This window comes from Colobus angolensis, unplaced genomic scaffold (assembly GCF_000951035.1).
Source record: "Colobus angolensis palliatus isolate OR3802 unplaced genomic scaffold, Cang.pa_1.0 Scaffold42, whole genome shotgun sequence".
In the NCBI taxonomy this organism is placed as follows: domain Eukaryota; kingdom Metazoa; phylum Chordata; class Mammalia; order Primates; family Cercopithecidae; genus Colobus; species Colobus angolensis.
In genome coordinates, this window is record NW_012117599.1 from 9,465,902 (window position 1) to 9,481,698 (window position 15,797).

A 15,797-nucleotide genomic window follows, 5' to 3' on the forward strand; every position below is an offset into this window, starting at 1 on the left:
CAGCTGTGCGAGCCGTGGGGCTGAGGTCTCTTCTCCGCCCCCGCCGCCGCGGGGAGCGTCAGGGAAGCCGGGCTTTGCCTGGCTCGCTCGCCTCCCAGTTTCTGTCACCTACACAGGAGGAGGGCACTCGGGAAATACCCGCTGAATGAACGAACGAATGAATGAATGAATCCTGGGAAATGCCTGGGCCCGCGGCCACCTGACCAGGCGGGCTGGAGGTTCGGACGTACCGCCGGTGCCCCATCAAGAGCCCAAGGCACTGTTGGGATGCGCAGTCCTCGCAGGAGGCCCGCAGCGCCCCAGGGCCCCAGGGACTGACTGGGACCCCTGACTGGCAGAGTCCACCTGCTTGATAACTTATTTGAGAAGGGAGGCCTGGGACTATCTTACTCTTTTTAGGAAAACCCAACTGTAGCTATTCCTTTGGTTCAGGCCGCAGTGAAGAATTGTAGGTTACCATGAATCCATGAACCCCTCTTCAATATACAAAGTCCAATTTCATGATGAAAGAATTGGAAAGCTCCCTCCAGAGTTGTCAGTACTCAATTATTAGCATATAAAAAGTCCAATTTTCCCAGTGATTTTCAGACTTTAGAACCTGCTAGTGACCTGTGGCCTCAGCTTTCTTACAGCCACTCTGAGTATTGTAAAACAAAGGTATTATCCCAAGTCTGAAGGCAGATACCAGATTGTACTCCATGGTCTTCTGTTTCAAAGGGATAAAAAAAGGAAAAAAAAAGAAAAAAAAGAAAAAGAAAAAGAAAGTGTCCAAAAAAACCCAACAATCTTCTGTGACTTGTCCTCCATCCCTACCCTAGTGTGACTCATGGCAACATAAACGCCCCATGCCCAGTGGAGCCTCAGCTCTGACCCAGTGGAACCAGTGTCACCGGCTCAGCCTCCAAGTAGGGGACTAGCTTCCCCGGAGTGTAAAGCTGTGGCCAGCAACTGAGCTTCAAGGGCAAGCAGCAGTGAATGGACCTTCAAGTCTAAAGTGGCCAACAGCTAGTGGAGCCAGGGATTGGGAGAGTACAAGAGCAAATCCAGTCTCCTCATTTTACCCAGGCTCAAAGAGACTATGTGACTTGTCATCAACTAATCACTGGTTCAGGTGGGCCTAGAATTCACCCTTGTGCTTTAGCATTTTAGTCCACTACCAGATCACATTACAGAGAGCTGCACAAGACTGGTTACAGAGGTGATATCTACTGACTGCCAGACAGTGACTTCAGAAACTGCTAGTGACTGAGCAATGAAGTAGATGCTACTAATTTACCATTTTACAAATGCGTCGATTGAGGCAAAGAAAGGTGAATGACTTCCTGTGTTAATTCACTTAGGAAAATATAAATAAAAAAATTTTTAAAGATGACTTGTCCCAAACCCCATGCTAGTAAGAAAAAGCAACGGTAAGAATCCAGAATTCAGCAACAGTGATTCTTTTTATATAGTTTTGAATGAACAGTTTATGAACAATCTTTGTGTTCTACTTTAGATGATCCAGGAGTGAAAATGTATAACAAGAAATAATTCAGACATTTATTTTATGAAAGTATTTATCACAGGATTCTTATAATGGCAAGCTCTATATTATTCCATCTAGAAACATCTGTTCCTTCTGAAACTTGAGAAGTCTGTGTCACAAATGACAGGCACCTTCATGTAAATGCCTGTACCATAAACGTGCAAGTATGTGCATAGGCCAAATTCCTTGTTTCTATTGGTTACATTTAAGAATATCAATCATATGGCTTTCAAAACAATTATTAATTTCACTTTTAATATTTATTAGATATTCCTTGGGCCCATACCAAGTGTTATTTTACAAAATGTGAAAAAGACGTGCTCTGATGAGAACGATTAATGAAGACTGAGTTGCATCGATATAACGGAATATTTTTATAGTTGCTGTCTACTCTCAAAACTTAGTATTCTTATACTTACACATACGCTGTGCTCCTCGCTTTCTCACTGGGTATACACTTGGAAGGGCAAGGATTGTGTCTATGCTCTCTGCTGTATCTTTCTGCATGTAGAAAACACTCAACCAATTTTTAAAAAATTCTTGAAGCTCAATATTGAAATATTGACTAACTAGATTACTTTTTTTTTTTTTTTGCCCAGGCTGGAGTGCAGTGGTACAATCTTCTCAGCTCACTGCAACCTCTACCTCCTGGGTTCAACGAATTCTCCTGCCTCAGCCTCCAAATTATCTGCAACTACAGGCACGCACCATCATGCAGGGCTAATTTTTGTATTTTTAGTAGAAACAGGGTTTTACCATATTGAACAGGCTGGTCTTGAACTCCTAACCTCAAGTGATCCACCCACCTCGGCTTCCCCAGGTGCTGGGATTACAGGCATGAGCAATCACATCTGGCCTAGATTAACTTTAAAAGAGGCTTTTAATACTAAGATTCCATTATTCTAATATATAAGCTCTTTAAGAGCACACATGTAGGATGGTTGGTGTCATTTTAGAAGATAAGCAAAGAAAGGTTACATTTTCAATTTTTTTTAAAGCAACAGCTTACTATGTGCCATGTTTTAAGAGCTTTTACATGTAATAGCTCATTTAATCATATATACATACACATCCATATACTCATAATCTAGCTTCATTAAAATGAACTTTTTTGAACTATTATTCAATCAACTATTTCTTGAGCAGCTCCTGTGTGCCAGGTACTATGCCACAGGCTTCAGCGGATACTGAAATGAGGAAGACAGTCTCTACCCTCAAGAGTTTAATGTGCAGTGGTTTATTAGGTAGAGTTGCTAGCCAGCAGTATCAACATCACCTCTGGACTTGTTAGAAATGCAAATTCTGGTGTCCCCATCCCAAACCTCCTAAATCAGAAACTCGGGTTAGGACCCAGCAAACTATTTTTACAACCCCTCCAGAGGATTCTAACGGGCACACAATTTTGAGGACCACTGGATTAGTGTGCTATGTGGAAGAAAAACCCACCTAACCAGATCATAAGGGAAAAAATAATGTGCTCTAGAAGTTTGTTGATAGTGGAGCTCAGTTAGGAAGTATCTGAGGATGGGGAAAGGTTCATTCATCTGTATTCATTCAGCCTACACTTACTGTTCTTGTGCTGTGTGGCAGGCACTGAGAACCCCAAGATGAAAGGTAACATGAGATGAGTGCTGTCATCATCTGAATGTGTACCTCCAAAATTTGTATGTTGAAACCTAACGCTCAAGGTGATGGTATTTGGAAGTGGGGTCTTTAGGAGATAATTCTGTCATAAGTGTGGAACCTTCCTGAATTATTGCCCTTATAAAAGAAGCCTAAGAGCCTGTTGCCCCATCCACCATGTGAGGACACAGCGAGAAGGTGCCATTTATGATGAATGGGTCTTCACTACACCCAATCTGCCAGCACCTTGATCTTGGACTTCCCAGCCTCCAGAATTGAGAAATGCATTCTGTTGTTTATAAACTACTCAGTATATGGTATTTTGTTGTAACAACTTGAAATGACTAAGACAATGGATTTAAAAGCAAGCCAGTAGTTTAAATGTTCTAAATAGCTAACAACACAGGTGCAAAACGTGAAATATTGCTTAAATTGTTACCCTCACATTGAAGCTCCTTTATGCTCGTATGTATATACTTTATATATATGCATATATATAAATTTTTTTTTTTTTTTTAGGAGTCTTGCTCTGTCCTCTAGACTGGAGTGCAGTGGTGCAATCTCAGTTCACTGCAACCTCTACCTGCTGGGTTCAAGCAATTCTCCTGCCTTAGTCTCCCAAGTAGCTGGGATTACAGGCACTCAAAACCATTCCCAGCTAACTTTTGTTTTTTTTTTAGTGGAGATGGGGTTTTACCATGTTGGCCGGTCTGGTCTTAAACTCCTGACCTCAAAAGTGATCCACCCGCCTCAGCCTCCCAAAGGGCTGGGATTACAAGCATCAGCCACTGCGCCCAGTCTGCTCAAGTGTATTTTTGACACAATATTTTGATGAAATATTTATATTTATAGCATATCTTAACTATTACATTATCAACAAGAATCAACACCAGAGTCCTCAGTATATATTTTGTTCATCATGCATTCATTCCGCAAACATTTATTGAGCACCTACTAAGTACAAGCACTGTGCAGGCTAATGACTAAGTGAGGGATTCGAAGGAAATGTATGGACCCTGTCCCAGAGGAATGCACAATCTAGTGAGGTGACAATGCCAGGCATGGCAGTGTTTGTTGATTCCCCACAGCTTTGTTCTTGTCAACTATAGTCACCAAATAAAAATGTGAGTAAAACCTCAGGATCTTTGAGTGAAGCAAAAATCCTTAGAGTTAGCTTAAAATGTTAAGTGCCTTATGGTTACAGATGACAATGTAGCGGGAGTAACCTTAGGCCTGCAAACTCAAATGTGTAACAAAGATAATTTTTTTTTTCTGTAACTGAAACCTATTTCTATTTGAAGCCTCCATTTACCTGCAGTGACAATAATCTTATCAAACGGGAGGCCCTCCTTTCTTTCAAGTTGAAACCTCCATTTATCTGCAGTGGGCCTCCTCCTTTCTTTCAGTTTGAAACCTCTATTTATCTGCAGTGACAATCTTATCAATGGGAGGCCCGCCCCTTTCTCCAGGGATTTGTCAAGATTGGGGAGACTACTGAAGTGCCAAGACGAGAAGAGAGAGACCTTAGGTCCTTGTGTCACTGGTCCCCACAGAAGTTCTGAGATGTTCTTTGTCCACCGTAGTGTTTGGTTTTCAGTCTTTTGGTTTCAGGCTTGAGGGCTGGAGATGTCTGTGGCTTCAATTCTCATGTGGTATGGCAGAACTCTCTGTGTGGCGGCCCTTCTGCCTGGACATATTTGAAGCATCACCTCAGAACTTGTTAGAAATGCAAGTTATAAGGCCTCCCCATCAACCTCCTAAATCAGAAAGTCAGCAGACTGCAAATTCTCCAATGTTCCATGCTACAAAGGTTCTGCCCAGGAAGGATTGGGCAGGCATCACCATTCTCTCCTTCCCTTGGAGGAGAGACGGTAAGTGAATCTCATTCTAGTCCCTCCTCTCTTAATCTCGATTTTTTTTCCTCAGATGACAATCCTTCCATCTCAAGAGTTCTGCTTCAGAGGCACCTAGAATAATATTAATAGGATTAGTTTTAAGCAGGGAAGTACTCTTAGTTTTAAACTGGGAAGTACTGGAAGAATAAAAAGACATCTTACCTGCCACAAAACATTTTTGCAGATGAAGTTTAAGGCTTCAGGTTAGGCGATGGGTTCAGAAAACCGCAGAGAGAAAAAGCACAGCAAGAACCTGTAACCACTTTTTCAGACTATTAAACTCAAGGTTCTTCCTTCTTACACCATCATCCTGCCACTTCTTTCCTTTGATGACAATCAATAGGATACAAGACGTCTCCAAGGAGAGCCCACAGAGGAGGCATTTTACACCCTGGAGCTCCAATCCTCACAACATTGTGAGATGGCTTGTAATTTCCATCTCAGAGGGGAGGAAGCTACACCTAGAGAGTATATGTCCTACGTGAGCAAAGAAGCCAAGGTTATAATACAACTCTGAGCCACTCCAAAGCCTGTCCTTTCCTCTAAACTGCCTTCTATGACCGGTAACTTTGTAAAAACCAGCTGCCAATTCTTAAACACTTACTCTGTGTCAAGTGTGTTTATAATCTCTATAATAATCTCCACTCCTTTGATCATCCTTCACAGAAAGTGCTAAGACAGCATTTTCCTGATGAGGGGACTGAAGCTGAGAAACTGAGTAACTCACCCAAGGTTTTGGTGCAACAGAGTAAAACTTGAAATGAGGTCAGGTTTCTAGCCCCAGATTCTCCCAAGGTAGCAGCTTTTGATACTAAAACAATGTGCCTCCCAGTGAAGGAAATGGGGATAATACTAATCACACTTATTTCACTATTGTAATGAAAATCAAATAAGATTTGAGATGTGGAATACGATGATGTTAATACCATGACGCTAACACATTTCACTCCAATTTAAGACAGTCAGATGCCTGCCTCAGCTCAGATTTAAGACTGTTCAATTTTGGGTAAGTCTGATCAGCTTTCTTGGCACCAACCTGAAAGAACTAGACTGAGCAACTTTTAAGTTTCCTCCCAGCTCTGAAATTCAGTTTTTAGAGATAAAGTATTACATACATAAATGAATAAGACAAATTGGGAAACACTTCTCAGCTTTCTCTTTTTGAGGATCTCACTTCTAGTATTCTTTCAAGGTTTATCTTTTGGCATCCTCAGAGTTCTTCATTTTGTAGACAATGCAATAATTTCCAATAAAATGACACATCGTAGAGGATGCATACAATAAATGTTCAAAACATACCTGTAAGTTTATTTATTTACTTATTTTTTCAGCCGTGGTCCCATTCTGTCGCCCAGGCTGAAGTGCAGTGTGGTAATCCCATCTAACTGCAGGCTGGAATTGCTGGGCGCCTGTGATCCTACCACGTCAACCTCCCGAGTAGCTAGTACTGCAGAGACACCACCATGCCTGGCAAATTTTTTTTTTTTTTTTTTTTTTTGTAGATACGGGGTCTTACTATGTAGCCCAGGCTGGCCTAGAACTCCTGGCCTCAAGCAATCCTCCCACCTGAGCCTCCCAAAACGCTGGGATTACAGGCATAAGCCACCACACCCAACAAGTTTAAGTTTTAAATGTGTAAAATATTTAGGATATGTATCGCTCCCATGAATGACAAAAGAGAAGCAGAAAATATTTCTTAGTAAGTGATTACTGGGAATCAGACTATAATTGATATCTACAGCAATTTAAAAACTTACTTCACTGTAGCTATTAATACATGCAGAAAAAATGTCGTTGGATTTGATGCTTGCTACTTCCTCAGTCTTGAGCAAATTATCCTTTCTATGTATCAGTTTCCTCATCTGAAAAATAGGCATTCTGGTAATACACATCTCATTGGCTGTTCTGAGGAATGTGATAATACACGTAAAACGCAGTCCCTGGCACACTGTAAATGTCTAACAAACGTTTGGCGGTTATTCCTGGCGTTTCCCAGCCGGTTATTATTTTTTACATGTAAGCAGGTTAATTCAGAGCATTACTTCAAGACACAAATACTTGAATACCTATTTGTCCAAGAAGCCTGGGTTACAAGGAATTCACTAAATAAAGCCTCTGGTCTTATGTTATACAGAAGGGCGATGAAGAGACAAGAAACAGGTTAAACAAAGAAAACCACGATAATTTCAGCCACAACCACTGCCATATTTAGACTATTGTACACCGGCCCCCCGCGCCAGAATTCTTTCCCTTGAGGCTGCCCCAGGAATCCCTTTGACCTCTGCCGTTGGACGTCACAGAAGGCGCGACCAATCGTAGTCGGCTCCCGGAGCTTCACTCTTCCCTCCCTTCCTGCAAAACTTGACACGCCATTTGTTTCTACGTCTGACATCGTTCTCTTTTCTCTGGTCCCTGCGAGCTTTTGCAAGCTGGACCAGGACCCAACACCCGCACCAGCTGCGAGACAAAGAGCCCAGCATGCGGCGCACTCAGAGTGACGACACACTCGAGTCTCCGCCCCAGTACGTCACTTCCGGAACGCTTCCTTCGCGGGGCTTTGTGGGTAGCCGACTGGGGTCTCCTGGCGACGACGATGGCGGGGGATGTGGGCGGTCGCAGCTGCACGGACTCGGAACTGCTGCTGCACCCGGAGCTGCTGTCCCAGGAGTTCCTTCTCCTCACTCTAGAGCAGGTTGGGCGCGCCGGATCGGAGGGAGGGAGGGAGGGCAGGCGGGTGGGCCTTCCCAGGTGAGGCGCTTGCACCTGAGCTTGCCTTAAGTAGCCCTCGGCAACCACTGACACTCCCGCCGGGTTTGTGCCACTCTCCACCCACGCAAACCAGCCAGCTGTCCCCTCGCTCCCGCTCCTCGCCCCCTATCCGAAAAAGAGACGTCCGTAGAATATCAGGAATGCTTGGGAAATAGGGCTTATCTATCTGAGCCCCGATGGCTTGTAAAGAGGAATCCCAGGCGACACCCCCTTCCTGTGTGTAAGCACTGACCTGAGGAAGAAAGGAAGGGGGAAGAAGCGTAGAATAGACATAGAAGGTAGAAATCATGGACTGTCAGGACTGGAAAGCATCTGAGAAACCGTCCGTTGCACACCCTCTCTAATCGTTTAAAGATGATTGAACAGTTCCAGAGAGATGAAGTGACTTGCTTAAGGTCACAGCATCTGTAAATGGTACTGCCAGGAGGAGAATTCAGGGCTCCTGGCTCTCCATGTAGTGCGTGCTCTTTTCCAGCTGCTGTGGCCTGTAATAATAGGAGAAAAATGAGAAAGGAAAAAAGTGATGTTTTAAGTGATAGAGAATTACTGAAAGTTTCCTTGGGGTTTATGTAGCGTGTTTTGTTGTTTTCCATATGGTTTTCCCCTTAGTACCCTATCTTTCTTGTATTTCAAGTCCTCTTGCCAAGTAGAGCTTATTTTAATTGTGTTAGTAAGTTTTTACCTGTGGTTGTCAAACTTTTTAGGTACTTAAGAATCAGTCGAGGGCTTGCTAAAACACAGATTGATGGGCTCCGTCCCCAGTTTCTCGTTCAGTAGTTCCAGAATGTGGCCTGAAATTTTGCATTTTTAACCAGCTCGTTGCTGACCTAGAGAGCACGCTTTGAGAACCGCTGTCCTAAGGCAATACTTTCCAAAGTAACGGGCCTATAAATTCTCTGGGAATGTTATCCAAGAGAATCCTGGGAGTTTCCCCTACCTCTGAGTGAGTACAGGGTAAAAATAGATGAGTCCAGTATACGAAAGAGAAGTAAAATGTGCTTTTATTAGTTTTTGTTAGAGGATATAGGCTTGTCAGTTGTACTAAACACAAATGTTTTCAAGCCTTTCTGAGTTGAAACTGAAGAGCCTGTGATCTCATTTCCATCCTCATTTTTCCTTCTTAAATCCAAACTCTGTCTTCATGACTACTACTGTGCTTATGCTATGTTTTTCATGATGTCAAGAACAAATTGGAAAATGAGGAATTTGGTGATTTAGATAGAGATGGTTGGACAGTGACTGGAGGCTTACGTGAAAGGACCAGTGAAAATGGGGTGCAGGCTTTTCTAATGGTATACTGCTACTGTCATCAGTACGGGGATAACAGTTTCTATCTGTGGTATTATTTGAAATCTTAGTAGTTAACTTCAATTTAGGAAGCACCAGATTAGAGAAGCACGAGAAATATAAGACAGACTGAGACCTTCATCCCACTAATCTGATCATGATAGTAACACTCAAAGTAGCTTATTGACAGAATGTGGTGATTGTTAATCATTGTTAGCTTTCTTTTGTCTGTTTTTCCCGGGCGGTGTCCCGTTTTCAATCCCCTTTGTATATTAAGGTAATATTACTGGAAATGATCTTTCATGCTTGGTGTGTTGGCTGAGCAGTTGTGGACAGCAATCCTTGTCACACTGAGAGAATATGACCATTGTCTTTAAGATGAGGCTGAACCTAATATTTACAGAATTCAACCTATAACACTGCCTCTGAGTGCACGTGTTCTGTGAAAATGGTTTTTTATAATTTGTTATTTAAGCAGTAATGTTTTACCATGTTAGGTAAGGTGGTTACTTACTAAAATCAAAAATGTTGTTTTGAAATTGCTTTTGTTTCCTTTCCCACAGAAGAACATAGCTGTTGAAACTGATGTAAGAGTAAACAAAGACAGTCTTACTGACCTTTATGTCCAGCATGCAATACCATTGCCTCAGAGGGATTTGCCGAAGAATAGATGGGGGAAAATGATGGAAAAGAAAAGAGAACAACATGAGGTTAAAAATGAGACTAAAAGGTACTTTTTGGTGGTTCTAGTTTTCAATTTATCTTACATAACTAAACAGTTATTGATTTTTCCTGAAGTAAACTTCAGTAAAAAAGTTATTTACTCAATAACTATCTATTGAGCACCAGGCACTGTCCGTATAGCAGTGAATAAAACTGACAAAATTCCCTGCTCATATTTTTGTTGGGAGAAACGTAATAACACAGTTAAGATATGGTATTGTGATATAGTAATAAAGACCAGGGAGAAAATTACAATTTTTGGTAAATTGTCCAGGAACGATCTTAGTGAGAAATGACATTTTAGTAGAGAGACCTGTAGGAAGAAGAGAACAAGCTAGCATTCCAGGCAGAATACAAGAGGCTGGATCTTGAATGTGCCTATCATATACCAGAAACAACAAAGCAGCCATCAGGGCTGGATGGCGAAGTAGGAGGAACGAGTTGTATTGGGGGCGAGCGGGAGAGATTGTCAGATCATGTAAAGCTTTGTAAGTCATTGTAAGGACTTTGGCTTTACTCTGAGATGAGAAGCCACTAGAAGGTTTTAAGCAGAGTGGTGACATCATTAGATGTACATTTTGACAGGATGACTCTGGCTGCTGTCCTAAGAAGTGATTTAAGGTGTGTGGGGAGGGGAATGGGCGTGTATAAGAGTAGAAGCAGGGAAACAAATTAGAAGGCTGTACTGTAATCCAGGCAGTAGATGGCGGCAGCTTTGACTACAGTAGTAAATTTGGTAGGTTGGAGCATGGATGTTTGAAGATAGAGCCAATAGGAGTTCCTGAATTTTGAGAAAAAAGTCAAGTCAGGTAAAACTCTAAGGTCTTTGAATAATACACAAATGAAGGGCCTGTTAACTAGCTTAAGTTATGCTATTTAAAATTATTTAATTTCAAAAAAATTTTTATGAAACCACAAGCAAGTGATTTTTCTTTTTTAAAGAAAATTACATTTGATTAATCAGTGTTGTTGATTGGTTAATAAGTACAAAGTGTCCTAAGATCCTTAAGTGAACTCTTCTGTTTCTATTATATCTCAAGTGGATACTATTGATCAATTAATTTTTTTAGTACCTACTATTTGTAAAACACCATCATAGGCAATCCACTAGAAGCAGTGAGAGAATATAGAGTAGGAAGGTGGGGGTAAGGGGAGTATGTTCCTCTGAGTTTTAATCTCTGTTTTACAAAGAAAAACTTAAGGATTGAGATTATTCTCCAAGTACGAAGAATACGTGTCTCCTCATTGTCTTTTGGAAAATACACACACGATCTGACCTTTGATCAAGAATGCATTTCAGATTGACCATCATTTTAGCTTGGTGGTTACTTTTACTTGTACAGACTGTGTAGTGGTCTTAACTTTCATAAATATGGCTTATACTGCCTATGACTTTTAATTTACTTTTGCTGTTATTCAGCCAGTATTTTCCTCTTGCTCAGCACATTCAGGCATATTGTTCTAGTAAGCAAAACTTTATGTGCTGGTCATACTTTCCTTTGAAGCAATCTTCGTACAGCTGTCTTGATTAGTCCCCCAAAATCATTTCGGAAAGAATCTTTGACTGTTTTTTAAATTCACAATTGGATCACAGCATTAAAACTGGAAGGATCTAAGAGATCATCTTGTATTGTTGAACTACTTATTATTTTATCTGTGGAGGAACTGAGACCCTGAGAAGAGCTATAACATACCCACGGTCACACAGAGCTAGGACCAGGTCCATAGCAACATAGCCCAGTGCTTCTCAAACTTTAATGTGCCTCTTGAATCTTAGATTAAACAAATTGTCAAATTGTCAAACCCTGCTCTCAGTCCCTGTTTCCCTTCTACAAAGGCAGTGGGTATACAGTGAGCTTATTTCTCATTTTCTACCAAATGATGTTCAGTGATGACCCAAGAATTATTGAGTTTGGCCAACTGCCTAGGAATCTGGTTCAAAGGTGGGTTTGATGTATTAGTTCAGGTTGATGCCCCAGATTCTCCATTTCTTACAAGCTCCCAAGATAATGACGTTGCCGTGCTGGTGCTGCTGGTCCCTGGATCACACTTTGAGTGGCAGGGCTAAAATGTTCTTCCTGATAACTGGCTATGTCAAGTTCTTTTAACATGTTTAATTAAAAGGATTTTTTTTTTTTTTTTTTAGGCCAGGCACAGCGGCTCACGCCTGTAATCCCAGCATGTTGGGAGGCTGAGGCGGGGGGTCATGAGGTCAGGAGTTCAAGACCAGCCTGGCCAACTTGGTGAAACCCCGTCTCTACTAAAAATACAAAAATTAGGCTGGGCGCGGTGGCTCAAGCCTGTAATCCCAGCACTTTGGGAGGCCGAGACGGGTGGATCACGAGGTCAGGAGATCGAGACCATCCTGGCTATCACGGTGAAACCCCGTCTCTACTAAAAATACAAAAACTAGCCTGGCGAGGTGGCGGGCGCCTGTAGTCCCAGCTACTTGGGAGGCTGAGGCAGGAGAATGGCGTAAACCCAGGAGGCGGAGCTTGCAGTGAGCTGAGATCCGGCCACTGCACTCCAGTCCGGGCAACAGAGCGAGACTCCACCTAAAAAAAAAAAAAAAAAAAAAAAAAAAAATTAGCTGGGCATGGTGGCACGCACCTGTAATCCCAGCTACTCAGGAGGCTGAGGCAGGAGAATCGCTTGAACCTGGGAGGTGGAGGTTGCAGTGAGCCGAGATCGTGCCATTGCACACCATCCTGGGCAACAAGAGCACAACTCCCTCTCAAAAAAAAAAAAAATTTTTTTTTTCAGTTGATCTGTGATATAGCTTGAGGTATAATAAGTAGTAAGCAAATGAGTGCTTTCATTTTAACCTTTACTATTAAGAGTGGAAATTAGGTTTCCAGGAGGTAAATATGAGACACTTGCCAAATTTTACAACTGAACTTGTACAAATGTCATAGTTACAGTTAGTTTAGAAAATGCCTTGGCTTTAGAGACCTTTATTGAATGGAGTAGAATGCTGTGCCTCATTTGTAGACTGCTACTGTGGTAGTCTTGGTATAGTTTTATAGTTTATTATCCTTTTTAAGTAATAACTGATTACATGGTTAAGATAACCCCATCAATAAGCTGGTGTTTTTTAACTAGGAAATCTCATTTTAAGTTCCAGGGCTAGACGGTTAATTGATGTTTTAAAAATAGCTGCATCTTGTGTATACATTAAAGCTAACTTTGAATTTCTTGTACATAACTATTTTAAACTTTGAAATAAAACACTAGGCAATTCTTTCATTTAGAGTGAATGTAGAAAATTTCATTTTTAATAGTTTCACTTAGAATAGATTAGTCTTATCAATAAATCTTTTTGTTTACTGTTTATTTTAATTTGAATTCCAGTGAACTTGAATTCCAGATGGTATTTTTCAAGAGTGCGTCTCTTTGATTTCAGGAGTAGTACTGTAGATGGGTTAAGGAAAAGACCCCTCATCGTATTTGATGGAAGTTCAACAAGTACAAGCATAAAAGTGAAAAAGACAGAGAATGGAGATAATGATCGACTCAAGCCTCCCCCTCAGGCAAGCTTTACCAGTAATGCCTTTAGAAAATTATCAAATTCCTCTTCGAGTGTTTCATCCCTAATTTTGTCTTCCAATTTGCCTATGAACAATAAAACGGAACACAATAATAATGACACTAAACAGAACCATGACTTAACGCATAGGAAAAGTCCTTCAGGCCCTGTGAAGTCGCCACCATTGTCCCCTGTTGGAACTACTCCAGTGAAGTTAAAGCGAGCTGCTCCTAAAGAAGAAGCAGAGGCCATGGTAAGTATGGGGGTAGTTTCCATGCTGGTAAATGATCTGAATGAAACCTGAGCAGTCTGCCTCATGGGAGGGGGTTGACTGTGCTACATTCTGTTCTTGAACCCTTTTGATGGGCTGTCCAATTTGTATAATACATCTCATTACTCCAGTACTTGAATCCTGGAATTTTAAAATCTGTGGTGATTAATGTTTTTAAAAGTTCACTCAAGTTATTTCTGCTTAAAATATATAGAGAGAGGATCTGTTAGGCAGTTTTCTTAGATTTTTCTCATTTAGTTCCTTTAACTGTCTTGGAACTAAAACAGATAAATATTCCTTTATTAGCAAGATTTAGAACATTAAGTAATTTGTCCAGGGTCACACATTTATTAAGTAGCATTTGGGGCCTGATCTTAAGTCTGTCTATGTGCCTACCTTAAACCCACACCAGAATCTTTTTAAGATTTACCACTTGCCTCGCCTACTGCTCAAGTTACCTAGCTTTGTGGGGATAGCAGAAGTTGGGGAAGTCTATTATGTTGTGCTCTACTATGTTGAATCATTTGGATGCTTGTTGGCAAATTTGGTGTGGTTAACACAGTGTATTGCAGTTTAACTTGTGAGATGATTTTTTATATGTACACATATATATGTAATATATATAGGCTCTTCAGAAAAGTGCTTTTAGTTTTAAATGCCTAGTAGTTTAATAGCCATTATTCCTGTAGTATACTTGGCTTTGGTATTATTATCATCTAATCATGTATCAAAGTGATCAAAACTCGGAAAATTCAAACATTCTAAAATAGTAGACCCTGGAAAAAGAAAACCGACTTGGTCATGAGTTTTACTTTCATTAGTTCATTGAATCCTGTCAGTAACCGTATGAAGTAGGCATCTTCATTATTCCTATCTCACAGATAAGGAAACACAAACTTAGTAAATTTAAATAAGTTTGTCCAGAGTTCCAGTGTTATTAGTAAGCGACCAGACTGCAATTTGAATTTAGGTTTCTTTGATCGCAGGGCACACACTCTGGAGGCCATGCTTCCTCCATACACCTTTCAGCTACCTTTGTGGGAGAGAGGAGGAAGGTGTGGGATAAGAGTTAGAAGAATAAAGCCACATTTCAAATATTGCCATAAGGAGTAAGCCTCAGAGAATTTTTTTTTTCCAGGCTGTTAAACAGCATTTCTCTACCCTAGAAAATTTTACTCTTTTATAGATACGAGATATATATTTTTGTAGAGACAGGGTTTCACCAAACCTCTTGGCCAGACTGGTCTCAAACTCCTGACCTCAAGTGATCCGCCTGACTCGGCCTCACAAAGTGCTGGGATTACAGACGTGAGCTGCCTGCCTGGCCTGTTTCCCGCTGACTTTGGATTGCAGAGTTGATGGGGGAGATGGACTGGACAGGGAGAAGGCAGATCTGGAGCAGTCAGTGGTTTTCAACTCTGATTGTATGTTAAGATCACTTGAAGAGCTTCCAAAAAAAAGCAAAAAGAAGTCAGAGCCTTATCCGCCTACCTTTTATGGATTCTGGTTTAATTGGTTCTAGGATAAGACCAGGCCTGGGGCATGTTTTAAAGTGCTCTGAGTTATTCTAAACTACACATGTTTGAGAACCACAGCGCTAGGAAACTCACCACCTTCTCTTTGAATATATTCCCACCAGATGGCAGCAGTGATCTTCCATTAATATATTAATAGTAAACCTTGGTTGTTTAAAATGTTCATTTTAGTTGTTTTCTGATATTCCTACAGGTATAAACTGATTTCTGTTCATGTCTTTCAGAATAACCTGAAGCCCCCACAAGCAAAAAGGAAGATACAACATGTTACTTGGCCCTGAAGAAAAGTTTCCAAAAATGTAAATATACTGTAACTGTAGTTTTTCAAACATGTTCATATATATTGACAATATTTACAGAAATCCTGATTATTGTGGAATTTTCTTAAGAGGTTCCAAATAGGTTTAAAAAAATAAAGGATTTATTTTCCTTCCCTTCTTCCCTCCCTCCCTTCCTTTTTTAAAATTCTTGCCTGTCTTGCCCTGATTAGGAAAGAATATCTTTTAAAACCTATGGCTTAATATATGTCATTTATATTGACCCTACTGAAATCATTAGCTGCAAGTCTGCTATAAAGCATCCATTGAATTGGCCAGGCGCAGTGGCTCACGCCTGTAATCCCAGCTCTTTGAGAGGCTGAGGC

At 41.0% G+C, this 15,797-nt stretch overlaps 1 protein-coding gene and 1 long non-coding RNA gene across 3 annotated transcripts; one reads left to right on the forward strand and one right to left on the reverse strand.

Moving 5' to 3' along the window:
* Positions 1 to 4,039: 4,039 nt before the first annotated feature.
* LOC105522189 lies at positions 4,040 to 7,626 on the reverse strand. Its single transcript, XR_001003406.1, has 2 exons — positions 4,538 to 7,626; positions 4,040 to 4,494 (listed from the first exon to the last, which is right to left on the reverse strand). It is a non-coding gene; the product is annotated as an uncharacterized LOC105522189 (long non-coding RNA).
* On the forward strand, positions 7,407 to 15,591 carry LOC105522188 (chromosome unknown open reading frame, human C2orf49). 2 transcript variants are annotated; one of them, XM_011956624.1, is made up of 5 exons: positions 7,407 to 7,735; positions 9,663 to 9,829; positions 13,226 to 13,352; positions 13,479 to 13,601; positions 15,379 to 15,588. In XM_011956624.1, the coding sequence occupies exons 1-5, from the start codon at positions 7,637 to 7,639 to the stop codon at positions 15,433 to 15,435; spliced, it is 573 nt and encodes a 190-aa protein (XP_011812014.1). In that variant the 5' UTR covers positions 7,407 to 7,636; the 3' UTR covers positions 15,436 to 15,588. The 2 variants fall into 2 exon arrangements, with proteins under 2 accessions (XP_011812014.1, XP_011812013.1); XM_011956623.1 differs by having other exon boundaries at positions 13,226 to 13,601; positions 15,379 to 15,591.
* The last annotated feature ends 206 nt before the right edge of the window (positions 15,592 to 15,797 follow it).

Excerpts from the sequence above, each read along its gene's own strand:
- LOC105522188 (XM_011956623.1), top strand. The coding sequence starts at position 7,637 with ATGGCGGGGGATGTGGGCGGTCGCAGCTGCACGGACTCGGAACTGCTG. Across the intron at positions 9,830-13,225 it reads GTTAAAAATGAGACTAAAAG|GAGTAGTACTGTAGATGGGT; the intron begins GTACTTTTTGGT and ends CTTTGATTTCAG. Across the intron at positions 13,602-15,378 it reads AAGAAGAAGCAGAGGCCATG|AATAACCTGAAGCCCCCACA; the intron begins GTAAGTATGGGG and ends CATGTCTTTCAG.